Raw genomic sequence first — 24,966 nt, forward strand, 5'->3', positions numbered from 1 at the left:
GATACCAAAACCTAATGAAGACAATTAAAAATAATAATAATAATCCAGAAAATATTTGTCACGTGTCGAGGGAATTGTCAACATCAGACATTCTTCATTAAATATTAGTAATACTCCATAAAATAAAGACAGAACTTGACAAGTTGCTCTATCAGTTCCTGTTCTTGTTCGCTTGTCAATAAAGTTTCATCATTTGAACCATCATGGCAGCCTACATGTTTCCCACAGCTGTGAGATGCTCGGTGATTTTTGTACGTTTTAGCAATGTTCCGACTTTAACAATCTCCTATTGTCAAGTCGTCAGCAACACAATTCAAGGTATTTTGTAGAGATGGGTCCTGTGCATCGAGACATCGGCGCATGCGTTAAGTTAATAAGAGCGAAGCTTCCGAGTCCGTGCGCATAGGAGGAAAAGGTCACGTGACCGCTACAGCCGCTGTATCGGTTAATCGAGAAGCATCTTGTCAGCGGGTTGCATCTCTGCCTAATGAATCAGAATCACACATTTTTGGAAGGTCAATTCTTCCCTTCAGGTCTATGTGATGGGGATCCTGAAAGAAGAAGAGTGCACCTTGTGCGACCATTTTGATCTCATACATGCAAATAAGATATTTATTTTCCTTGTTAGTGTCACTTTCCGTGACTTCTACAGGATGCAAGTCACTTAAACTGGATGAGGGATATTTATCTTAATGGTGTGAACTGCACATTTCGGATTAACGACCTTGTCACCTTGATAGAGGTGAGGTAACGATAAATTGGTAATGCCGTGTGGTTTGATAGTATTTAATATCTATCTTTCTACTATCTCCCCTGTTTTCAATACCTTATGAGAGAGTGTTTTCCAAAGCTAGAAAAACTGCTGAAAAAAATCACTTTACTGCCAAAACACTAGTACACAATAACTAAACATTTTTGTATATCTTGGCTTTGTAGTAGTTTTTATGATATGCAGGGACATTTACTGCCTAATTAACCAACAGTTCTTTTTAATCCCCTCTCTGGGATTTGCTTTATTTTACGATACTAAATAAGCTTTGAAACTGGTAGGTTTTTCCGCAGCATCAGCTTGTGTCTACTTCCACAGAAATAATAGAAATGCGTAACTATATATATATTTTCTTTACAAATGATGTGAAAATTTTGCTTCTTCTTGAAGTTGGAAAAATGCACCTACAGACTAAACATACATGGAAGTTGTATGATACAACCATGATCCTTAATAATTATCACTATGACCTAAGAAATTCAAGTTAATCAATTAAATTTACATTGTTAAGCTTGTTTGTTTCTGTTTCTGTTTCTTTTCCAAGGTTACACTAGCTCAAGGAAGCTCTGTTCGTCCACATCATTCTCCTCAGAATCTGCCACTGTTGATTCTGGCGACACTGTCACCCAGTACGACCGCTTAGTTCAGTGTGGCTCTTTGAGGGAAGATGCTTTGCAGAGGAGTGTTCTCCAGCGGCTAGCTCGCCTACAACAGACCCTGAGAAACTACACTAACACTTCCTACTTGAACAAGCCTCCCTTGACAATAAACCCCAACTCTGATGGAATTCAGAAAAAGACACAGTCCTGCATTATAACAACTGGAACATCTGCTCAAAAGGTAAATGAGATGAGCTCTTAAAATAGATGGTCATTACAGCAAAGGCAAACAAGGCTCAGAAAAAATGAAAATACTAAAATTACCAAAAGCTAAGAAAATGAGATCCAAGTCGCAAAGAAAGAAAAAAACACATGCCACATAGGGCAGCACTTCAACAGAACAAGAAACGATGAACCGACAAAGAAGGAAACCGGGAAACTAAATACAAGCCTGGACACACCTTGACAAGACCCAAGTGACTGAGGGAGTCGATTTGAAAGACACAAGGGACGCCATTAACGGGCACAGGCGGAAACAAAACCTAATAGGGTTGCACGATATTGGAAATACGATGTTGGATGGACGAAGCGCATTTAAAGTGGAAGTCAACCCAAACATTTTCTTGACAACAATATGTTCTATGCTCCTCCACTAGTCTAAACATGGAATTCTGATTAATATTGCATTTTGTGGAATATTAGTTAAGCAGCAAAATCCACCCATTTTTAGCCATCTCAGGGGAGGCCATTTCGTCACTTGCTGTCAACTGAAAATGACATCACAGTTGCTAAGGGCTCAGGTAATGACCAATCGCGGCTCACCTGTTTTCTGAACCTGAGCCCTGAGTAACTGTGATGTCATTTTCAGTTGATAGCAAGTGACAAAATGGCTGCCCCCTGAGATGGGCAAAAACGGGTGGATTTTACTACTAAACTCATATTCTACAAACACAATATCAATCAGAATGCTGTATATCAACTAGTGGGCCTGCATAGAACATGTTCTCGAGAAAATATGTTTGGGTTGACTTCCTCTTTGAGGTTGCATGTCATTGGTTCAAGTCAGAAAAAAGCATGCAGAGGAGGGTCAAAGATAAGGAATTCCTAACAATAACACAAGAAGATTATATAGTAGTTGCATCTGTTCTCTCATTCAACTACAGAGGCGCACTGAGACGTAACATAAGGTTGGACTTTGCATTCTAACATACTGTACTCCGTCTAAATCAGCAATTGCGGCGGTGGGGCGCAGGTCAAAGGGTGAGTAGGGGTCTGGGAAGCGTTTTCGAGCGGCGCAATGTCGCGGATTGTTGTTGTTGTTGTTTTTAGGTCAGGGGAGACGACTGTCTAGTGTTGGGCGCTGGGATTTTTTGCTGGCACAGACGCGTGAGGTTAGCGCGGAGATTTGGGAAGGCAGCCGGGGGCAGACCTCCCGCTGGGCTCGCCCCGGCACCCCTCTCACTCTCTCACCGTCCCCACGCAGTAATGAGAGAGGAGGGGGGATCCCCATTATCTGGGCCATTCTTGTCCTTTTTGCTTTTGATTTGGGACTCTGACAAATACTTTGGTGTGAGGCTAGCAACATCGCCACCCCACCTCCTTACCTTATTCCTTAGCTCGTCCTCTCACATACACTGACTGGACAATTACTCCTGTTTGAATCAGGTCACAACACTGTCCGTTTCAGTGTCTTTTCTCCCTGCCGCCATTGTTCTCACTAACTGACCAAGTCTGTGAGGAGAGTACACTTGACTTCATATTGACCCAATGTGGCGTGGTTTTGCGGATGGTCGACTAACAATGGTCTATTGTCTCGGGAGAGCTACCCGCAAGTCAGACCTGTAGCATTTGACACCGTAGCTACTGCATCACTTTTGGACTACGCAATGCTTAGGATTATACCCAAAGTTGTAAACCAACGATGTCCCGCATGTGAACTTTTCCCGCTTGCGGCGCTCTCCCCGTCGTCCGCGGGAGGTGAGACGAGGCCACGGTGCGCCGCTAGACAGCCCATGTGAGGGACGGCCTTGTCTGTCTCCACTCTGCCATGATGGAATGGCTTCCAGCCACAACTCACTAGTAGCCCACCACGCCAGCGGGCACTTTGGGAAGTCAGGGAGAAGTCACAGCAGTGTGAGTGACTGAGTGACTGAATGACTGAGTGAACGGGGAGAGGATAAGCAACAAGTTTGTTTTTCGTTTAGTTTTCAATCAGCCATTGTCCACATTTACCAGAGTCAAGTGCTCCTTGTGCAGTGGACACCGAGTGCTGTCGCCATGAAATAGTCCCGAAATTAAAATTGAAGAGGACAATCCTTTCTGTTCAGGGCTCACTTATGCCAAAGCAATGTAATGTTGCCTGGTTACAGCAATACATTGGAACCTCAAAAGTCGAATGCGTCTAAGTGGAACCTCTGCGATTACGTCTGTGTCCTGACCACTTACGTTACCTGTGGAGTGAAAATAAATTAAAATTAAAACATTTTTTTTAAAAATCTGCCAGTGTATCAATTGAAGCTTCAATGGCAAGCCATTCTCTCTGCCGAATGCACCTAAACCACGCCCAGTTCTACTGTCAAATGTCAAATAGGTCAACAACGACCTGGAAAAATGCATGTGACTTTGTCTAGCATATTTCTTATGCCTACAAATAATGTTCGAGCCACCAAAAAAATTCTGCTTGAAGCCTCCGGTGGCTGGAATATATCCCACTGAGTTCTCGGAGGGCTTTTCCACAGCACGACAACGAGGCACTCTAAAGTCAGCCAGCCCAAAGCTCCAGTCTACATGCTGGCAACCAAGTCGGACTTTTAATTAAAATTTCCTCGCTCCTGACATTTCCGCCTTTCTCACTGTAGCATGCGTGCACTCATTGCTGACGAGGCGCTTTCAAGTGGCCGTGCATCAAAGTTACTGCCAACCTCATGTGCCATCAAACTGCTGATGCCGGATTTACAGATTTCTATATAGAAATAGTTACAAATTGAGAACAAATTGGATGTGACTGAACATTCATTGGTCAACTTTGGCACGGGGCGGGTCCACTCTAATGGAGCTTGTATTTTTACAGCTTATAATAATATCCAATTTGTTGATACACAGTATGAATTCACGTCATGCGTAGACTGATGACACTTGCATTTAATTCACTCCGGCCTTTTTTCCACATATTTGGCTTTACTCAGTATGCGCAGCTTGGTCCCATAGAAGCCGTCCTTTTTTTTTTTTTTTTTTTTTTTTTTGAAGGAGGGACCTTTTGATGATAGGAGGCAGGCAGCACAATGACTTCCAGCGGCACCTCAATGCAACAGTACCGTATCACAATTAGCAGCGCTAAACAGGCTGCACACAGACAAGTCCAGTCCATCTCGTATGGAGCCTCATTCAGTCCTCTCCGTTTTGTCTGACAAATCCCCCCATTGTTCCTCTGATGATGCTTTTCTTTCGTGGGAACCCTGGCTTGTCTTGTTGATTAGATCCCCTTTGTCTTCCTCCCCTGCAGTGGGCTAGTCTGGAGAATGTGAAACCTCAAACTGTAGTGGTGGCTTAATGCCTCACAATACTTTGTTTATGAATCGGCGCTTCGGGGTTATACAGTGACGGATAGAACAAAGTTTACGTGTGGGTTGGAAGCTACATCCCCCTTCTGCTTGTATTAATGAGTTCATGTATGCATGGCTTTAGGATATCTGTAGTGTTAAGGCAATCCTGTAAGGCAATCTAATCTTTTACTGCTTTGACTTTTTCCCAACATATAGGACGAAAATGCTCCTCCTCTCCCACCTAAAGGTTTCTACATTTATGGAGATGTGGGTAAGAACACATACTCTCATGTACATGTTTGGTGTAATTGCAATATGCATTCACTGAAACGGATGAAACGGAGCTGGATTATTTTTGCACTGGATTTCATTTTACTGTATCAGGTTTGCCAAACTTTTCCTCTTGAGAACCAAATGAGTGCACTACTATTAACATACTGCACATCACCTAATGATAACGAACGTAGCAAACATTCACTCATTGCAACAAACATGAATCGGAAAAGCCCATTTCTAAGAAATAATGCCTACTTGATGACAAATAAATATAGTAAAAGGAAATGTATACAGTACAGTAAAGTGCAAGTGTCTACATCAGAACCTGCTTTATGTTTGTATTTTACAGCAATGAACATATTTATGAATCTGATGTACCTAATTAAGTGTCTGGGTATAATTTATTGTCTATAAAAACAATGCAAATAGTCTTTCTGCATGTTTCCTCCAATCAGGCACAGGGAAGACCATGCTCATGGATATGTTTTACGGCGGGGTGCAAAACAGCCATAAAAAGAGAGTCCACTTCAACGGCTTCATGCTGGACATCCACAAAAGTTAGTGCTCTCCTCCCACTGCCTCGCCGCAGCAAACCAAAGCTTTGACTTAACTCTACGGAAAAAGTCCCGACCCCTCAAACGCTCGATATACTATACTTATCCCTCTGTTTGTCTCAAAGCTCCGCTGCTAATTGTCCGCCATTATGCACGCGCAGGTGAATTAATGCTTTATGCGGCGTAGTCGCAGGTGTGCTTTTTGAGACGTGCGTAACAGTTTGTGTGCGCCGCTCTAAAGGGATCCACCGGAGGAAACAAAGCCTGCCGAGACGAAAGCTGGGTAACATGTTCACCTATGACCCCATATCGCCGGTTGCCATGGAGATCTCCCATGAAACCTGCCTCTTGTGTTTTGACGAGTTTCAGGTGAGTGACTGTGAAAATGGTCTTCACTCACACTGCTCTGCATACATTTTCACAATTTGTACTAACATAATGACAATGTCGTGTCCAAAAAAATTTGTTGACAAAATGGTAGAAAGTTGATATTTGGTGTTCACACTTCTGTTACTGTAACAACAACTGTAGGGGCTCCAAAAGGAAACACGGCAACAAAAACAGGACTGGGGACACCTAGTGGTCCTTGTTAAGTAAAGCATTCAATCATAGAATTTCCAGTAGTGTTATAAACTCTTAATCATGGAAAGCTCAAATCAACATGTATTCACTTTATGATAGCACAAGTTGAGTTTTCCTGTGTTGGATCTAAATCTAACAAGATTTGAAGTTATTTGTGGCACAGAAAGTCAAATTTGTGGGCACTTAGGAGTAAGGTGATCTCTCTTCTCTGAGGGTTTGCCATGCAGTAGAAGTGTCAAACTTTTCTCGTCGTGGGCCATATCGTAGTTATATTTGATGTGGGTAAAGGCCCAATAATTGTCCCAACATATTACAGTACATAATTGCCCCTGCTTTTGGTTATTGACATTTTTGCAGCTCATATTGAACAGACGTCAAGGAAAAACTTGAGTTTGACACCTGTGCCTTCCAGGATGAGTGCGCCTGTGTCTTTACAAAGCCAGCTGTCAGCAGCACAATGAGCGCCTTTCCTCTGATATCATTAGCGCTAAAGGCCGCAGGTCAGAGGTGACAGTAGATGCGCTCGTGCTCTCTAATCACCGCCCGTGCGCGCGTGCGCGCGAGCTGATCAAGAGCTTCGTTGCCTTTCATGCGAGCCCATCTTTCGCGTTTTCAAACCGCGCCGTTTGCGCCCGCTGCTCATTGATTTGTTTTTTTTTGTTTTTTTTTGCGCCCGTCGTCGATGCAGCTTGGCTTGAATGGACGCGCGCGTGTTGTTTGGGATGCATAAATAAGAGGTTTCAAGGTTGGGGAGCGTCAGAGGTGGCGGAGATGGAGAGAAGTGAAGAGGGGGTTATGGGGGGGGTGGGGGGTCTATACCAATCAGCATCCTCTTCCACTCAGCCATGCAAATGAGGCACTGTGTATCAGTCGCACTCTCCTGCTTCTTTAAGTGAGTGGAGCTAGAAAGCGACTGGCGGCGGCAGCGGCGGGTCAGATGGATCTTATCCTCTTAAATGCTAATGACATTTCTCCATTCTCTTCATTAGCACCGTGCCATTATCAGTAATTTGTAGGCCCCCCCACCCCCTCCCGCTCCCTTCTTTCCTCGGCTCCCCTAATGAATACTCGCCATTGAGACGTCCGAGATGGGAGAGGGAAGAAGAGGAGTGTGAAGAAAATGATTGTGCATCATTGTCACCGCACAGCCCCCCCCCCTTTAGAAACGGCTCGTAGGTTGTGTACATAAAGAGGTGTAACATCAAAAGAGTTTTAATGTGGCACCCGTGTGCCTCGCTGTAAACGCACGGCCCGCTTGAGTAATTGGATGCTCATTTAAATATTGGTATTGGTCCGACGGAGATTGCGCCATTATTTATTTATGTTTTTTTGTCTTCCACAAGTGCGACATCAGGCCCCTCCACTTTTCTCATTCTCTGGCTATCCATTCTCTGCCCCTCTCCCCCCCTCGAGTCATTCAGCAATCAATATTGCCCCCTCATACTATGCCCGTGTGGAGGGCGCATGAATAAACAAATCCAGGTTGTATAAAAGGTCATTTTTAAATGAGTCTTTTCAAATGAAAATAAAATCCTGCGGTCGGAGGAAACGTGGGTGGGGGGGTGCGGTGTCTTTCAGAGAGACGCGCCGAGCCTTGGCTTTCTGTTGATTCTCATTATGAGCGCACACAATCACACGCACTAATTTGATGGCCCCGGGCACATCTCTTTAGCCAAATCAAGGCTTTAACGCGCATGCTAATCGAGTATTGGCAAGGGCAGTGGGGCTAATGCACAAAAAGCAGAAGACTCTCCAGGTTATGAAAGGGGACATATGCTGTGGGTAAGGCCGCTACAAGTGCCTGTCAAAGAGAGCAAAGTGGAGAGGGCGGGACTTTTATTCAAGACTGCAGAGTTGAATGTTTGATTCCAAAACTTGACTTCAAACTGCTAACTTTTGTCAGCGGAGCTACTATAACTTTAAACCGGTGTTATCACTGGCTGTGAAATGTTGAAGGATAGACTTATCTTTATCTTCGATCATCAAGAAATCGATGAGAGGTATCACAGTATTCATGTTGTTGGGTGCAGAACACAGATCAGATTTGATGAAGCTATTTTATTTCGTTGAGATTCAGTGTTATTCAAAAGAAAGTTGATGATTGGAAACAGATTTTTTTTTGTTTTTTTTTACATTTCTGGCACATACGCAGGTCAAAACAACTGGAGGAAGAAGCTATATTGTGTTACAGGGTGGCGCGGAGGGCCGCTGGTTAGCACATCCACCTCATAGTTCTGAGGTTTGGTGTTTGAACCTCAGCTCCAGATTTTCTGAGTGGATTCTTTCCGGCAATGACTCTGCCTGAATTCCTGCCACATGCCCAAAACTTAGATGTGAATATTCGTATTAACGGTTTTGTGAGGATAAGTGGCTCAGATAATGGACGGATGGATGGGTTCTTTGTAAATGTGCACATAGCGAAAATGTCCTTCATTTTGGTCTTTGTCAATTAATATCATACATGAACTTTTACGGTTCATTTTGAATGTATTTATTTCAGTGTTGGAGAAAGGAGGAAGGTCAAGGAATCGTTTGAGGGTTGTAGCTTACTTAGTGACCTTTTTTTTTTTTGTTTAATCTTGCACTTGACAAATACTCAAAGTATTAAAAAAGAATACTAAAACTAAAAAAAAAAACTGAATTAAAACAAAGCATCTTTGAAACAATAAAAACTAATAAAAGCTAAGAAACCTGCTCTAAAAATTAATTCAAATGAAATGAAAAACAAAAGTCAAAGCGAAATAAAAAATAATTATAATGAAAAATCTGAAAATATTATAACCCTGCTGACAAGTTTAACATTTACATTAGTGTAATTTGTAAAATTATTTGTTGGGGTCTTATTTATTATTATCATTAGTATTATCTTTCTTTTTTTACCAGTAGCGCGGGCTATGGCTACTTTAGGCCAAAAAGAACGAAAACAGAAGCTCATCCAAAATACAATTTCAAAAGAACTTGTATATAGAAGTTTGATCGAAAGCACATTTCTTGGTTGAATTACATCATGTGCTGACCTCCTCAATCAGACGGGTTACATAGACCCTGCTTTGATTATCACGCATGACGGCCGCAAAGAGGTTCCTCTCTCCATGTTTGTTCCGTGGAGGTGAAAAATAGAGACAAGAGGATTAAGAACAAAAGTGAGAGCGCTGCATTGTTGATTGAAAGGTCAGAGCCCTTCACATAACAGCCAGCAACTCGCAAACAGCCTTGTCTCACCGTTGTCATCGACCTTTGCTTACGCTGGAAATGATGCGGAAGAAAAAGGCAGCAGATAATTGAACGGTGACGTCACGCGGCGTCCGTGGGGCGCACACGCACGAGGACCAGTCTGCCGCAATCGCTCGATTGATTCGTTTGTGTCCACTGCCTTGTCCTCATCACGGGGACCGTTTGCAGTCATTACAAGTGGTTGCCGCGTGCATGTGTAAGTAGAAGTGTGTTGACCGTGGCCAGACAAAGCGCTGAATGAGCACACCTGAGTGACACTAATCAATGTGGAGTGTCGATGACTTGCTCGGACCGACGCCGCGCGCAAAAAGATGAATCATCAATCAATTGGTGTTCTTTTCTTCTCGATCTTTTATGGCATTTTCAACATGAGGTGACAGACATCGCCGATGCCGTGATCCTAAGGCAGCTTTTCCAGACGTTGTTTAAGACGGGAGTGGTGGTGGTGGCGACCTCCAACAGACCCCCTGATGGTACAACTCTCTGTACATAAACATTTGTGCGACATTTAGTCGCATGCCTGCTGTGTTTCAAATGACAACATTTTCCCCACTATGAAGACGATTACAGATTTGAAATATAGAATTCGGAGGTATTTAAAGCGGAAGTCAACCCAAACGTTTTTTTTTTTTCAAGAATATGTTCCCAGCAGGCCCACTAGTTGAAACACGGCATTGTGATTAATTTTGCGTTTGGGGAATATAAATTAAGCAGCAAAAAAGAAACCAAGGTATTTTTTCAGTCATATCAGATGATAATTGAGAAATTAAAGATTTTTTTGTGGAAAAAGTTGTCTTACGAAAAGCAACTTCTTTTTTGGGTTCTAATCTTCTAGGAAGATGAGAAAGAGGAGGAGGCGCAAACAGGAGTCATACTTTGAAAATACTCCATCCAGTTCCACCAAACACTATAACTGAGTCCTGGATGGTACCAAAAACGGATCCACTTTTTGATGTAAAAATCCTTTTGGAGCTCCCCGGCAAGCGTGAACTCATGACATTAGTGACCACCTCCTGGTTATTTTTTCCAAAAGTTCTCTCTTCTAGAAAGATTTCGTTGACAAACATAATATGTAATGGTAAACCTGGTCCATTTACCATTGAGCCTGTAATCAAGGCGGTCAATAATAACACTTGCCCAAGAGGATGTTTCTAACAGAACAAGATGTCATCGACGCAGACGCAACATCTCTGATATTTACAAGCTATTAAGAACAAAGCGACCAAACGATGCAAACTTAATAGAACGCCTACTTGGTATTAATTGCGCCTGTTAATGGAATACATGACGGCAGACAGAGAAAACGGGACATGAAAGGCATACACATTTGCCATCTTTATTGATGTGGAGATGGCGCTATCAAAAGGCCCCTCCACGTGTTTGACGATAGCTCCGAGTGAGAGCACATAAAGAAGATTACTGGTTTTTATTTTTATCTTTTTATATATATATATACGCTAATGGACACTCATAAAAGCGATAAGCCGCGGCAGTATAAATTGTGTCTTTCGTGTGGAAACCCATCAGAATGCTGCCTCTTGTTTGTCGTTTGCATTAAAAAAAACGAAGTTGCTTTTAATTGAGGGTAAAGTGTTTATAAAGGTGGGCGACTGAGCCCAAGAATTGAATTTAAATTTACTTAAGTAATACGTTATGCCTAAATTATTCCACATTAAAGATAGAAACTTGCACACACACACGTCCACTGTAAAGTAAATCACAGCCGGCAACTCGCAAACAACAGCCAGCCACTTTAAAAGGCAGAGGTGGCAAAAGAAGACCCATTCTATTGTGTGGTAGAATGACAGATACTTGGGTTAGAACAAAATTAAATTATGAAAAAAAAAAAAAAACTAAATCGTTTCCTTCTTTTTTAACCTTTTATAGTGCTCATATTGAGAAGAAAAAAAATCATTATTCATTTGGAGTTTGACTTTTTTACTGAAGTCCAAACCACAATTCTGGGCATTTGGAATTGTAAACCGTAAATACGCTTTTTTTTTTTTTTTTTTCTTTTTTTTTTTTTGCTATTCACAGGTAAACTTGGACAATAAACTTGGATAAAAAATGCCATTTGCCAATAAAAAGATGTGCCTTTTTAAAAAAAAAAAAAAAATTTAAAACATAGCTTGCAGTATTTAATTCTTCATAGTTGGCTCCTGTGATCAAATGTGGCGTTACATGACTTTAATTGACTTTGACAGCTTCTTCGTACTTTGCTACAGCAACCTTATAGAGTAAGAAAGTAAACAGCCACTCCCTAATGAGCCTTTTTCATGACGCTGGTGCAGTCCATCACAGTATAGAAAGAAGTTCGTACTAGCGAGAGCCCAGTCCTATTGTAGTGAGTTAAAGCCCAAACATCAACAACAACCAGTTGCATTGCGTTCGCAGCTGGAGGGCTTAAGCCTCGTCTGTTCGTGCGCTCGCGCTCGTACGTACGCGCTGCCTTTGTCCCGGGTTTGTGTGTGAATCCCGACCTGTTTTATCTGTCTATCAGGGATGCTACTTCAGATGTAATTTGTTTCAGCCGAGCTAATTGAAACCCCTATTCAGCAAGCCGCTGTGGATATTGTCCGCCCTGAAAAGGCGACAGTCCTTTCTTTCGCCACTATTGTTTGGGAATGTAATGAATTTTATGTTGCCGCCGCTCTGCCGGTAGAGAAATCCATTTTTCTCCCCCCCCCCCCCCGGTACGGGCTCTTTTGTCGTACCTCCCCAACCTCATCCTTCAGTTCATCAATAGCCACTTTATGTGCCAATCTGTGGCGGGGGAATGACATTATTAGGAGGCTAAACAGCACCTCTAATACAGGCCCTCCCTTCCTCTTTCAGATCTGTACAAAAACGGACTTCAGAGGGACACCTTTCTACCTTTCATCGACGTGCTGAAGGTAGAGACAAAGTCACATCCTGCTCTTGTGTTGTTAATATATTCATTTGTTCCTAACACATGCGCGCGCGCGCACGCTCGCATGTGCTGCCTGTGTTTTGCAAGTTGCTCTTTAGCGGTTTGATGTGTTCTGCTTTTTCGGGATGCCTCTCACAGTGTCACAAAGCTGTCTTTGATCAGAGCAGGCTGAAAGATTCGCCCAGAAAGTGGGAGAGTAGAGGAGGGGGAAAAAAAAAAAAAAAGGGAGAACAGGTAATGCGAGTAAAAGGTGGACGAGCTGAGTGACTAACGGAGATTGCTTACATTTCAAAAGTAAAGGGGGTGAGCATAGAGGAGGGGGTGTGTCCGTTTGCAACCGTAGCGAACAATCCGCTTTGCAATTTAAGCAGCTCGCGCCATTATCCCACCGTGCATCCCAGATGAACACTGATGTGTTTTGGAGTGATCGTGATCATAAATTAGCTGCACAATAATTTGTTGATGCATTTTGCGACAGCTGATGGCGACATTCTCTCATCAAAAACAGTATCGTTGTATTTTTGTCTCCCTGACGACTTGTATCGATGTGTTTGTGTTTCCAACCATCCATTTCCTTTCGTGGTGTGCATATTTGGATTACATGTAACCGAAGCCGATCCTATAGCTGACATCGGGGAAGAGTCGGAGGTTCACCCTGCCAGCTAACATAACCAAACAACTCTCACAATTACACCTGTGGCCCCTCACACTCGAACAGTATTTGTACTTGTCGTGATCAGGAGAACACATCACAATTTTCATGGAGTGAATGAGGAACTCCATGTAAAAAAGCCACTCAAGTTCAACTCGGGCCATATAGTGAGTCGGCGTCGCTCACAGCCTGTTTCTTGAACTTTTTGTTCTGGTGAAAGAAGAGAGTCTACTTTTAAAGCTCAGTCAAAATGCTCCTAACCGACTCGCGGTATGAAGAACGCTGCTTTGAAAATGGCTGGAAGTGAATGAGTTGATAAAGGTTTTGCGACAGGGGCGTTCAAAAGGGGAGGGGCCCAAGGGGCGCAAGTGTCAGACATCCACCTGAACTCATCTGAGGATCCACTGTAAGGGTTAACCACAGTCATCCGAGATTGACCAATTCTTTCCTACTAAAGAAATGGCAAGGGAAACTCACTTCCACATTCCAAGGTGAGAAAGCCAGCCTGATTGGGGTTCTCTGTTCCAAAGCGACATGAACTGGCTTAAAATCTCCCACTCCACCAACTTGAAGAGTCCACATGCTCCCCACCCGGCCACCGAGCATCACCCTTGCCCTCTTTAATCCACCCTCATCGTGGTCCTGAATGTCTGTTGTCGCGCTACCTCCTGTCTTTCAGACTTCCATGTTTCCTTTTGTGAGGCCATCTGGTTTTCGGGGTCGGGGCCTTTTTCCACGGGTTCACGTCTTCCTCTATGGCAGTCTGCTGCGGAGAGTTAAAGCGTGTTTTTTAGCAGGGTCACCCCACTAACTAGCTGACACTCAATGGATTGAATTAATGGTCGCAGGGACGACGGACGCGGGCCCTCCTCCTCGATGCCGCTCTCTCTTGTACGTGCGTGCATGATTGTGTTTCAATAGGCGGCGAGAGGGTGAATGATGGTGTTAAAAGTTTTTTTTTTTTTTTTTTTAGAAGTCGCGGGTGACATTTCCACCCTGTCACCTGGGCTCAAGTGAAAGAGGTTAATCCAGCGCTTCTGTCCGCTTGAGTTGACGTCTTTATTTAACTATTGACTCCTGATTAGATGGAACCCCCTTTTCTTCCACCACTTGTTTCATCCGCAGCGTCACAACATTCCTGGCCGCTCGCCACTTTTTAGTGGACAGTGGAATCTCCAAAGTAGGGCACAATCCAAAAAGATGTGCAATTTGTTATGATTTCAAAATGAATGACTCAATAGAAAATGATGTGTATTAATTTGGTAACAAGCTCAATCATCCAATAAGCCATCATAAAATATTTATTTACTCTGTTGGTGATTTTCAGTAACTTTATTTTCAAGAGACCATAATATATTTTCCCAGGTTTGGGTGATTTTATGGTAAACCAAAGTTGAACATTTTGGCTATAATTAATAAGTCCATTGTTATAATAGTTTTTAATTTTTCATTATAGCTAGTTTTTGTTTTGTTTTCATTTATATTAGTTTTTAGTTGTAGTTTTTTTTTTTTTAAATAGCCTATATGGGGTATTTCTGTGAAAGAAAACAAAGGATATTTTCAGAATAATTCTAGTTCGTTTTAATTTTGTAAACATAAAATGTAGTTCCAGTTAGTTTTTGATTTATTTCCTCCACGATTTTTTCCCCAATTTTAGTTTGGCTTTATTTATTTGTTTTTGTTGTTTTAGTACACTATAATAACCCTAAGCGCAAACTCAACACTGCTCATCACCAAAAGAACACCATACCTTTGACGCTTCGTGGTGGCAGCATCACACTTTGAGGACGTTTTTCTTCATCTGAAACTGGGGCCTTGGTCAAGGTGGAGGGAATTATGAACAGTTCCAAACAGCAGTCAGTGGTAGCACAAAACCTTCAGGCTTCTGCAAGAAAGCAAAATAAATGTCAGGAAAAGCCTGCTAGAACACCTGAACCTTATTGGAGTTAATCAGAAGCGCTTTAAAAACGTTTTCAAATGAACAGAATTGCGGTATTGCTGGCATCAGACTTGATGATGGTTGTTGTCTATTTTCCCTCACGAGACGTGCGTTGAACTCCAAATTGTTTAACTTTGGGCTAGCGTCCATTTTTCACTTCTCCAGTCATTTGAACATTATGTTTCTCATCCTCAGTGCCACATTAAATCTATTCAGTTGTTTAGTCCTCTCTTGCTTTGTCGCCAAGGCAAAGCTCAGAGTTGTGTAAAATCCAGGGTTTAAGGGCTTTTTATTAATGGACACTGCCATTAATGTAACTAAGACGGACCCGCTCCCAAACTGTCCTCCCTCTCCACTCCACTCCACTTTTCATTGCCCATCCTCACACTAACCTTTTATCCCGCTCTTTATTCCGTCACTATCCTGTTCTGCTCGCTGCTGTTACTCCCCCAAGGTCAGGCCTCGGTATTTTCTATCACACAATGCTTCGTACGTGTGCGTCTGTTTTGGGGTTGTGGTGGTGGAGGTGGTGTGGGAGGGGGGACACGACAACAACCCTGAAGCTACTTTTAAGTATCTTTCGGTTTCCTGTTGTTTTTAACCTCTTTTTTTTTTTTTTTAAATCTGTACCGTTTTATTGTTAGTGCTGGCTGTGTGCTGTGCAATCTGCAAAGAGAGAAATAATATATAAAGAAGAAAAGCAGAGGGTTACGGTCCTCCAACGGAGACCTTGGATAGAAGGACCGCCCGTGAAGAGGCAGCCGCCTGCCGGTTCAAATCAAATAATGCTTAATATTTTGGATGACTGACATTGTCGGGTTCGTTTAATGGCGGGGCAGAGGCACATGGCGTACTTCTGCCAGGCTTTTATACCAGGGTCTAAAATGAGTGCCAAATAATGGATGAAGATGAATCAATCGTCCTCCTCTTGGAGTGTGAGGACAGTAATCTACTTAGTCTTAATTGATTCAGTTACCTTGGTTAGAGTCTTTTTTTGCCCTCTGCACACTTATGTTTTATGTTTAAGCATGTGTGTACTTGTGAAGCAGGTTATCATCTTCTGAAGGCAACATTTATTGGAAAGATATTCTGCCACCTCTTGATTTTTTTTTTTTTTTTTTAATATTCAGCAAATTAGTTTTTCTTAATGTATTTAGATTATGATGCACTTTTTCTCCTCACCATTTTACTTTTTGGCCTGTGAAGCTATTACTCAATGTGTTTTGATGAGAATTTTGTGTGAAATTGTATGAAGAATATTGTTTTCAGTAGCACTCCATAAAAATGATTGTTGGTCAGGCCACAAAACCCTGCGCACACGTTGTGGACATGCTACACTAAAAAGCCTCTATTTTACCACAGTGTGATTTGAGGGTTAAGATTACAGTGGTAACATTTTTTTCACATAACCTTAAAAAAATCGTCCTACTAATTACATTGCAATGTTTTTTTTTTTGTACAAAAATCCCACTAAGATCCAGGTTTATACATTACATGTGCTCTGATTTCTCAGATGGACCGTAAGGGGCAGGGAGTGCCACCTGCCACTCTGCAAACAAACAGTGCCGCAGACATCATTTTGTCTGGCACTGTTGCACTTGCAGTTATCGTTCATGTTCTAAATTCTACAGAGACTGTTTGGACACCTTCAATATTATTGCAGGCTGCCACATGAATCCTTCTGGAGTGGCGGCCCTTTTCCTGTCCCATGGAAGTCCGACATTTGTTGCCGGAACCATATTTGGCCACTTCCGTGTTCACCACATGCGTCCTGTCGTCACAAATGTGGTTTTAAAATGATGAATTACACTGACCAACAGCAAATTTGAATCAAAGATGGCTTGATGTGTCCCTAAAACTATTTTTTGACAGTGATTTAAAAAAATTGCTTTGCAACATGTTTTCAGCGATATTTTTGTTTAAAAAAAATAACAAAATTAAAAATGTTGTACTAATTTAAAAGGATAAAAATTGAATATTAAATCTTGTAAAAGCAAGAATGTGTTGATTTCATCATATTTATTTATTAAATTTGTATTGGCCCAGTTGGGCCCGACACATTCACATAGTTGAACACGGCCACTGTTAACGTAGAACCTTTATTGCTTTTTTTTTTGTGTACATTATCTTAATTTAGGAATCTTTCATTTAAGTGTTGGAATGCATCACTTGCATGTGTGCCCCTACTGGCCAGGTGCAGGCATTACATGTAGCCTTTTGGACTGTTTTCTTTCCCTCTCCTTTTTTTAGTGGTTTGCTTTTGGGCCTCGCCGCTGTGCGAAAGCCGTTTGAGGGTGGGGGGTCTTGTGGGGGGTCCCCGATCCCGAAAGGTGGGGCCTATAGGCCTCAAAAGATGTTTCCCCAAGAGGGGCAGCCGGAGGCAGGAGGAGGTTGTGAGAACGACCCCGCGGAACAAACCACGGCTGGCCCAAGGCGGTCACTTTTTAAGGGAATAGATCATTAGGTGTAATTAGGGTGTTCGCATTGTCACGAAGCCCCCCCCACGACTGCGTAAGAATGAATAAAATCACTAGATACCATCCCCCCGCCCCGCTACTCACTCTCACACACTGCAGTAGTTAGTGAAAACACTTTGATGTCACAAGAGTCGTCCAGAACTTGCCAGCATAAAGGCAGTGTTTTAAGCTTTCTCTCTCTCGACCCCTCTATCCCTGCCTCCCCTCTTTTCTTTCCATGCCTGCACACAAGGCTGTAAGACACACACGCTTGAATGAGCGACAGCCTCGCCCCCTCCCCTCCCAAGACCCACCACCTCAGCCTCACTCCCTCCCTCCCTCGTCTCTTTTTCAGCCTTCCCACCCCACATTTCTTTGAGGCCTGGTCAATTCTCTCCGGGCTAAAAAAAAAAAAAAAAAAGAAGCATCAAATGTTTTCTGCTGCCGGGTAATGAGGGAGTGGACCTCATCAGGGCCCAATAGTCAGCTATCCTTGGCTTTTGTTGGCGCTCAATGGCACGGCGCTCTTTGAAAGACTCAAAAGCAACTTTTGGAGGAGTAAAAGATGGAGAAAAGATACGGCGGATATAGAGGGAGCAGGCACAGAGGGGAGGAGATGTAGTCACCAAAAATAAAAAGCCACTCTAAGGAAAAAAAAAAAAATTGTAAACGCCTGCCCGGAGAGAGCGGTGGACAGTTGGGACAATGACATGAGAGGAGCTACATGTGTTTGGATGACTTTCTTTCAGCGGGGACTGATTGTCCCGTCTGTCAGTTCCCTTCAATGCTGCAGCGCAACTAGTCAAACATTCATTTGCACTCGTGTGGAGTCCATAATTTGGCTTTAGGCCTTCAGAATGCCTTGAAGGGCAAAAAAAAAACCTCACAAGGTAATTTAGTTGAATTTGTTATGGGAGAAAAACCATCACACCATATGTTCCACTGTTAGGGAGTGGAGTTGTTAGCAATAACAACGATAAACTCTAAATTAAAATGATTCTCAGTTGTATCATCATCTGTACCTGTAAGTTTCCATCAACCCGAATGTAAAAATAATGCAAAGTTTGAAACTAACAAAAGCAGGCTGTATTTAATTTTAAAAACCTAGAAACTTTAATGGATTATTGTTAGGATTATTATTTTTGGGGGGATACTTTATTTTCGTAACAAACTTGTATTATTACATAACTAAATTATAAGAGTGAACTAAAGATTTTATCGAAGAAGTTTTAAATTTAGGACAAAAAAAAATGTTGTAATATTGACCAATGTTGTAATATTGCAAGAAAAAAATGACTGTAATTTTAGAATAAAGTCCAAACTGTTGGAGGAAAAGTCCACAATTGAACAAGGGTCAAGTCATTGTTTATTCTCTAATGTTATAAAAACTGAAAATGCTTAATATATGATTCTTGTCTTATCAGCTTTCTATAAACTCAAAATATTACTGAAAAGTCATAAATTGGGAGGAAAGGTAGTATTGTGAGAGCAATTTTGTAATATCGTGAGGAAAAAATCATATTTGGAGAGTGAATTCCAAATCAAAGCTGAAAGTCAGAACAACATTTGCGTAATAATGTGACATTATTCTTGTAATATATGCTTTTCTTCAAAAATGACAACTTTTTCTTTTGACTTTGTCTTTTCTTATCTTAATATTTTTTTTTTCCACCAAAGGCCATTCATTCTGGATGAATTTGATCTTTTTGTGGGATTCCCCACCAACCTCTCCCGAGGACTTGATTAAAGTGCTATTGTTTATTGTCAACCACGTGACGTGGCTGCTTTCCAAATGCAAGTAAGATCACGATGTGGCGATGTTTGGGCGTGCCGAGGAGACGGCGACGTGTAGGCGGATTGAATAAATCTTGGAGGATGTGACAAAGCCCTCAAGATGGCAAATCAAGTAATGACCCGCTTGGCCTCGGCCTCATCTGATTATAAATAACCTATGGAATCATCACCGCTGATTGTGTTTCCAGTCCCTCGTTCTTCCCTCGCTGTTATTTCGGCGTCTCTCTGGCGAGTTCATAAAGGGAGCCTGAAGACAATAGCACTCATTCTAATAATGTGGCTTGTGATTGTGACGTCGTCCTACCTTTTTCGCCTTATTTTCCAGGCGCTGTTTAGCCACGGCTCGGTCACGGCAGGTTGATGAAATGACGCGTCCCTTTTGTGCGAGGGGGCGGGCGACTCTGTCAGGTTGTTATTAAGCCCGATTCTGCCAATCGGCTCCCAGCGGACGCGCTGATAATAAAGTTGACAGCGGAGAAGAATGGAGTATTTCCGTCCTCTTGCTTTATGATGATTGCTAATTATCCGGCGGCTTAAGGAGGCCAGTGGCAGAAATCCGCTGATTTCATAATGTGTCTTTGAATGCTCTGCCGGTCCGCCTTGATGGGACTGATGCGTAATTCTTGTCTTTTCTGGGCGAAGAATAGCGGAGATGATGATTACAGTTTGCGCTGTCCTCCCTGACATGAATCCTGTTGACATTGTACAACCTCATTGGAAAGTTTGAACTGCTCCTTACAGGTTCAGCACTTTTGAAAAGCAGCGGGAAGAATACAGCAGACAGATTCTGCTCTGTTGTTGTTGCTGCTGCAGGATCCATTCCTTCTTTGCTTGTTGTCCATCCTGTGTCGTCGTGAGGAAGACGACATACATTTGTTTTTTGGGGGGGTTTTGTGGGGGGGGGGGGGGGGGGCAAGGGGGGCGGCCTCCACTCCTGACACAAATAAGCAAAGAAAGGTGTAAGAGTTGGAGATGATTTATCATCTGGAAATACAAGAATAGTGACAGGAATACATTTTGGGGTCTGGTCTGGACAATGCCACATTGTTTGCATTCCGGCTGCATGTTTGTAATGTTCTGCTAAATATGCTCATACAATGATGATGGTTATTAAGTAATATGTTTTAAATGAATCAAATGAGTAAAAAAAAATCCACGTTTACATATTTTCATAAGCAACTGACCACCAGCCAAAACATACCCATCCTATACAAATGCTGTTCAACAGTTCTGCCCTTGGTAAAATATGCTCAGTATTGATTGACTCTGTCAGAGAGGAATTCATTTAATCAAATATTTATTCATATGGTTGTAGTTTTCTGAACTTGACTATCATACGGTGAGGTGTTTCTAATATATTGGTTTCCTTATTGAGCTAAGTCATGGCTAAAATGTTATGTCTGATCAAATCACGTTTGTAAGAAATTAAACACGAAATAAATCACATTAGTTTAAAAATAAATATTAAACACTAAGTACTTTTTTTTTCTTCTCCATGCGTGCAGGAGTACTGCCATACTATCTGCCTCGACTCTGGTGTGGACTACAGGAGGCTGCACGAGACTGGAGCAGGGAAACTCTACTTCCTGTAAGACCCAAACACTAGTTATTATTATTATTATTATTATTATTATTGTTAATTCTGTGCACTCCTTTTTTGCCCTCCACCAGGTTTTTGTCTTATTAAAAAAAAGAGACCTAGATCAAATATTTCCAAACTTATTTTAATGCAACCTTTACAACTCCTGACTGACACTATTGAACAATGCTGTGGAAAGCTCAACCCGTACCATGCATTGCTTGACCTGAAAGATGTGACTACACAAGTGTCAGGAAACGCCTAACTGGATCTGCAGAATTTTCAGTTCCCATTCAAAAAAAAAGGTTTTCATTGAGGTGTATGGATTATAAATTAAAGTGTGTAAATTACATTACAGTTGGAAAACATTATGAAATGATTAATTTTGTTCTCATTTGAGTCTGCCTTTTAAACAGGGGTGTGCAGACTTTTTATAGCCAGAGCATATAGAGCAGAAAGTGTCAACAAATGAGGAAGAATTGAGGATGATGAAGTCTCCATCATCCCGAGAGCCAAAGTGGAGTCAATAGAATGTGACAAAATGGCTGAGCATTAAAAGCTAATTTACTCTGTTATGAACACACACGCTCTCAAGCGCTCTCCTCTTTTCACTATATGTAAATAGAGTGCATCACTCACCGTTTAATAATGCGAACACACACACACACACCTCATTTGGATGTGCATTCACTGGCTAATGCTTGTTTAGTGTCGAACATCCATTTTTTTTCTACTCCTGGAGTAAAAAGCTAAGTAACCTCCTGTTCCACTGCGCTCCTCGCTGCTTATGTTTGATGTTGCCACTTCAGCATTATTAATTTCATATTCCATTAGCTCTTTATTTTTCATGTTTGCGTGTGTGTGTGTGCAGGACAGGAGAGCCCGGGGTAGACGCTGTGTTGGATGCGATGTTTGACGAGCTGGCTTTCACACAAAATAGGTGTAAGGAGGCCATGATTTCAGGTTTTTCATAAATTAAAGCAACGCAGTAAGTTGTAAGTGTATTTTTTAACATCAGCTTTAAAATCCATTGAAATGCCTCGTAATAAGAATAGCTTTTGATGTTGGCATTGCAACTGGTTGAAGTTATTAGCGGACCTGCCGGGACACCTCACGTTGTCAGAAATGAATTAGTAAAGAAATGGCTGACATGGTGAGGTGTGTTTCCATAGTTACCGGTCCGAAGGTGCTCACCGTGCTGGGCAGGGAAGTGACGCTGGAGAAGACCTGCGGCTCTGTTGCGGACTGTACTTTCCACGAGCTGTGTGGCAGAGTGAGTGATGTTATTTGCCTAATATATATGTATACTTAGTGTACTGTACATGGATGTATTTAGGTTTAATGTTATAAACATACGAAAAGTCTATATATTGTTCCTTTTAAAATACTGTATTTCCTCTTTATGTGGCCAGTGGTATCAGTTTACTCAACTGCAGAAAGTACTGGGATTCTATTAGATGTAAGGAGGTTATTAAGGAAGGGATAATTATTTCTGTAAATGTGTTTGGTAATAATATTTGAATTTTTTTCACAAATACAGTCGTGGTACAATACAAATATTATTTCATTTGTTCAATGGTTCCTTTTTAATTAATTCCTTGACTCAAATCTCAGATTGTCTTTTTCCATTGAAATGAATGAAAATGCCTTTAGTCAATACCAGCTTCCCAGATTTTGGGGGTGTTAAAAAATTTTTTTTTTAAATCCAATGCAATTGAATTGGCGTCAATTTGCGGATTTTCACTATTCGCAGGCCGGTCCTGTCCCTATCCTACGCATACAGCTGGGTCCACTGTACTGTATTGTAAGTCTATATGTGTCACTGCACCTTTTGTTTCAGTCCGTTGCTAAAAGCTGAACACTGCAGGATTTTGAGTTTCTAATCGCTACTGCCACCTGCGGCCGAAAAATGAAAATGCACACTCCTTTCTCCGACTCTGTGAGGACGTGCATGGGAAATTCAATCTTGATTCCAGTCTGAAAATGATTTTCCAGAGACTTGCAAGAATACCCATGTGAACAGCTAAAGTGTTAGTACTATAATATACATAAATATATATATATATATATATATATATATATGGTCAAATGAAAAGGCAATTGTAAAGATATTTTGAGGCAAAATCCTGCGGAGTGTTAAAGCACCACAACATGTTTAGCGTTAGCGTGAGATTTTGTGTTTGTTTTAAATACACAAAGCATAATTCTCCTTGGTTGATGTTTTGTTTGCTTCTATTTGATCGGAGGCAACTATATAATGTGTTTTCCAGACTCTTGCTTTTATGAAATAGCTTGACAGCACAAAGTAAAGGTAACATGGGCAAATCTCCCTCTTTAACTGGCAGACAACACACGCCAAGGTCCTCTCTCTCATAATCCACTCACTCCTCGTCTCAACTGCTCACATAAAGCAAACCTCCTTAATGCCGTGTGTGGCTTCGTACGTATTGTGCCAGACTTTTCCCTCCATCGCCGGGCCAATTTTCTACTCAATGTCAAAAAGCAATTCTATTGATGTTCCAGTGAATAGTTAGGCCGGGTTTTGTGTGCGCTGTGCATCTGTCATTCACTCTCGATGGATGTTTTGCGTCCTTTCTTTTGAGCAGTCATCTTGAATGGCGAAGCAGATTAAAAAATATATAAGAATAAAGTGCCTTTTTGCATTGAACATAGAATATTGTGAAATAGGTCAAACACATTGGATTCATTGTATGCGTTTGTTCTTCAGATTTGCGATGTGATTTGGCCACAAATGCTAACACGCATTCTACGCACCATGTGTGTCTTTTTTTTTTTTCCCAGTCTCTTGGCGCCAGCGACTATCTGGAGATGGCGCGGCTCTTTGACACGGTGTTCATACGCCGCGTTCCCATGCTGACGCTGCGCATGAAGGACCAGGTCAGGCGCTTCACCACCCTTGTCGACAACTTCTACGACAATAAGGTATTCTGGCTGATCAAGCGAGGCTAAAAAAATAAATAAAAATACTAAGCAACACTCCTGTCAGACTGGTGAACAGTCTGGTAGCGTTTGATCAGTTGATGGTATTCCAACTTTGTCCTGTGGGTGGCACTGCAGGCCAATTTCTTAAAATCTGACTGTGTCTGACTCCTATAGGTGAGAGTGGTGCTACAGGCTGCAGCTCCACTAGACCAGCTATTCGACCAAACTGGAGATGATGAGCGAGACCAACAGCTCTTAGACGACTTGGGCCTGAAGGAGGTGCGATTGTGATCATGCACTTGGACACATTTAGTAGCAGGAAACTTGCAGACTGTTTACAAGAAGCCGTCTTAATTTTTTTGTCCTGTCCATAGCTGTATTCAGAGTATCTTGTATCTGTGTGTTGCCTCTGTTCAGGAGGCGGCGCAGCGTCTGACTCTTTTCACAGCTGAGGAGGAGATCTTTGCCTTTCATCGGACTGTTTCCAGGCTCACAGAGATGCAGACAGACACTTACTGGATGGAGGGAGATCGCAGCACCACGGAGAAACACCTCGACACATAATTTTCACTCATGGCTGCCTCACATGTATATTTCATCGAGAAAAGCAGAATAAAAGCATACTGATTCTTAACATCTTAACAGACTTTTAAAACGTCAGCAACCACCCACATGACCAATGCAGCACACTGCACACATCAGATCTCTAACAACAATCCAGTCTTCAATAACAGTCTGTTGTAGTACCAAGACTGACCTGTAAGAGGCAGAATGGTGCCACAGAGCATCCAGATTGGGAAAAATCCTTCTTTACCAAGCCCACACAACAGAATGATTGTTCAGGATCTTCTTAGAGATATCCAATAATCAGGACCTTTGCTGATTTTGATCTGATTGAGTGAAAAAGGTTCAAATTTGCCCAACAATGGCTACGCGTGTACCCCTGCTTAACACAACATCGTAAAGTCTGAAAAAGGCTCAAATTTGCCCAACAATGGCTACGTGTGTAACACAACAAGCTACCTCACTGTGTATATGCTTCTCACAACACAGCAAAAACATTTTTTCTTCCGACGGCGGCCAAGGTTGTTCGTAAACTCAATCACACAACTGTGATAACTGAAATTCCGCATTCC

General features: G+C 42.0%; 1 protein-coding gene and 1 long non-coding RNA gene across 7 annotated transcripts in view; one reads left to right on the forward strand and one right to left on the reverse strand.

Moving 5' to 3' along the window:
- Positions 1–198: 198 nt before the first annotated feature.
- LOC147128193 (lactation elevated protein 1 homolog B-like) lies at positions 199–24,394 on the forward strand. Of its 2 annotated transcripts, none has more exons than XM_086017934.1 (13): positions 199–318; positions 1,314–1,609; positions 5,127–5,181; positions 5,642–5,743; positions 5,982–6,109; positions 9,930–10,029; positions 12,392–12,450; positions 20,814–20,896; positions 21,759–21,829; positions 22,060–22,160; positions 23,690–23,830; positions 24,005–24,109; positions 24,248–24,394. In XM_086017934.1, the coding sequence occupies exons 1-13, from the start codon at positions 204–206 to the stop codon at positions 24,392–24,394; spliced, it is 1,503 nt and encodes a 500-aa protein (XP_085874060.1). In that variant the 5' UTR covers positions 199–203. The 2 variants fall into 2 exon arrangements, with proteins under 2 accessions (XP_085874060.1, XP_085874062.1); XM_086017936.1 differs by having other exon boundaries at positions 215–251.
- LOC147128194 (uncharacterized) overlaps positions 14,870–24,966 on the reverse strand; it is a 74,752-nt gene continuing 64,655 nt past the window's right edge. For 4 of the 5 annotated variants that reach the window (XR_015083717.1, XR_015083719.1, XR_015083718.1 and 1 more), the window contains 3 exons: positions 22,082–22,148; positions 19,613–20,242; positions 14,870–15,004 (listed from right to left, as the gene is read on the reverse strand). This is a non-coding gene — a long non-coding RNA (uncharacterized LOC147128194). Of the gene's footprint in view, positions 15,005–19,612; positions 20,243–22,065; positions 22,149–24,966 lie in introns of those variants that run through there. The other variant, XR_015083721.1, reaches the window with a different exon arrangement.

The sequence above is a fragment of the Filicampus tigris genome, chromosome 20 (genome assembly GCF_054856515.1).
Source record: "Filicampus tigris isolate MCC_2025a chromosome 20, RoL_Ftig_1.0, whole genome shotgun sequence".
Taxonomy (NCBI): Eukaryota; Metazoa; Chordata; class Actinopteri; order Syngnathiformes; family Syngnathidae; genus Filicampus; species Filicampus tigris.

Excerpts from the sequence above, each read along its gene's own strand:
- LOC147128193 (XM_086017934.1), top strand. The coding sequence starts at position 204 with ATGGCAGCCTACATGTTTCCCACAGCTGTGAGATGCTCGGTGATTTTT. Across the intron at positions 10,030-12,391 it reads CTCCAACAGACCCCCTGATG|ATCTGTACAAAAACGGACTT; the intron begins GTACAACTCTCT and ends TTCCTCTTTCAG. Across the intron at positions 20,897-21,758 it reads GCAGGGAAACTCTACTTCCT|GACAGGAGAGCCCGGGGTAG; the intron begins GTAAGACCCAAA and ends GTGTGTGTGCAG.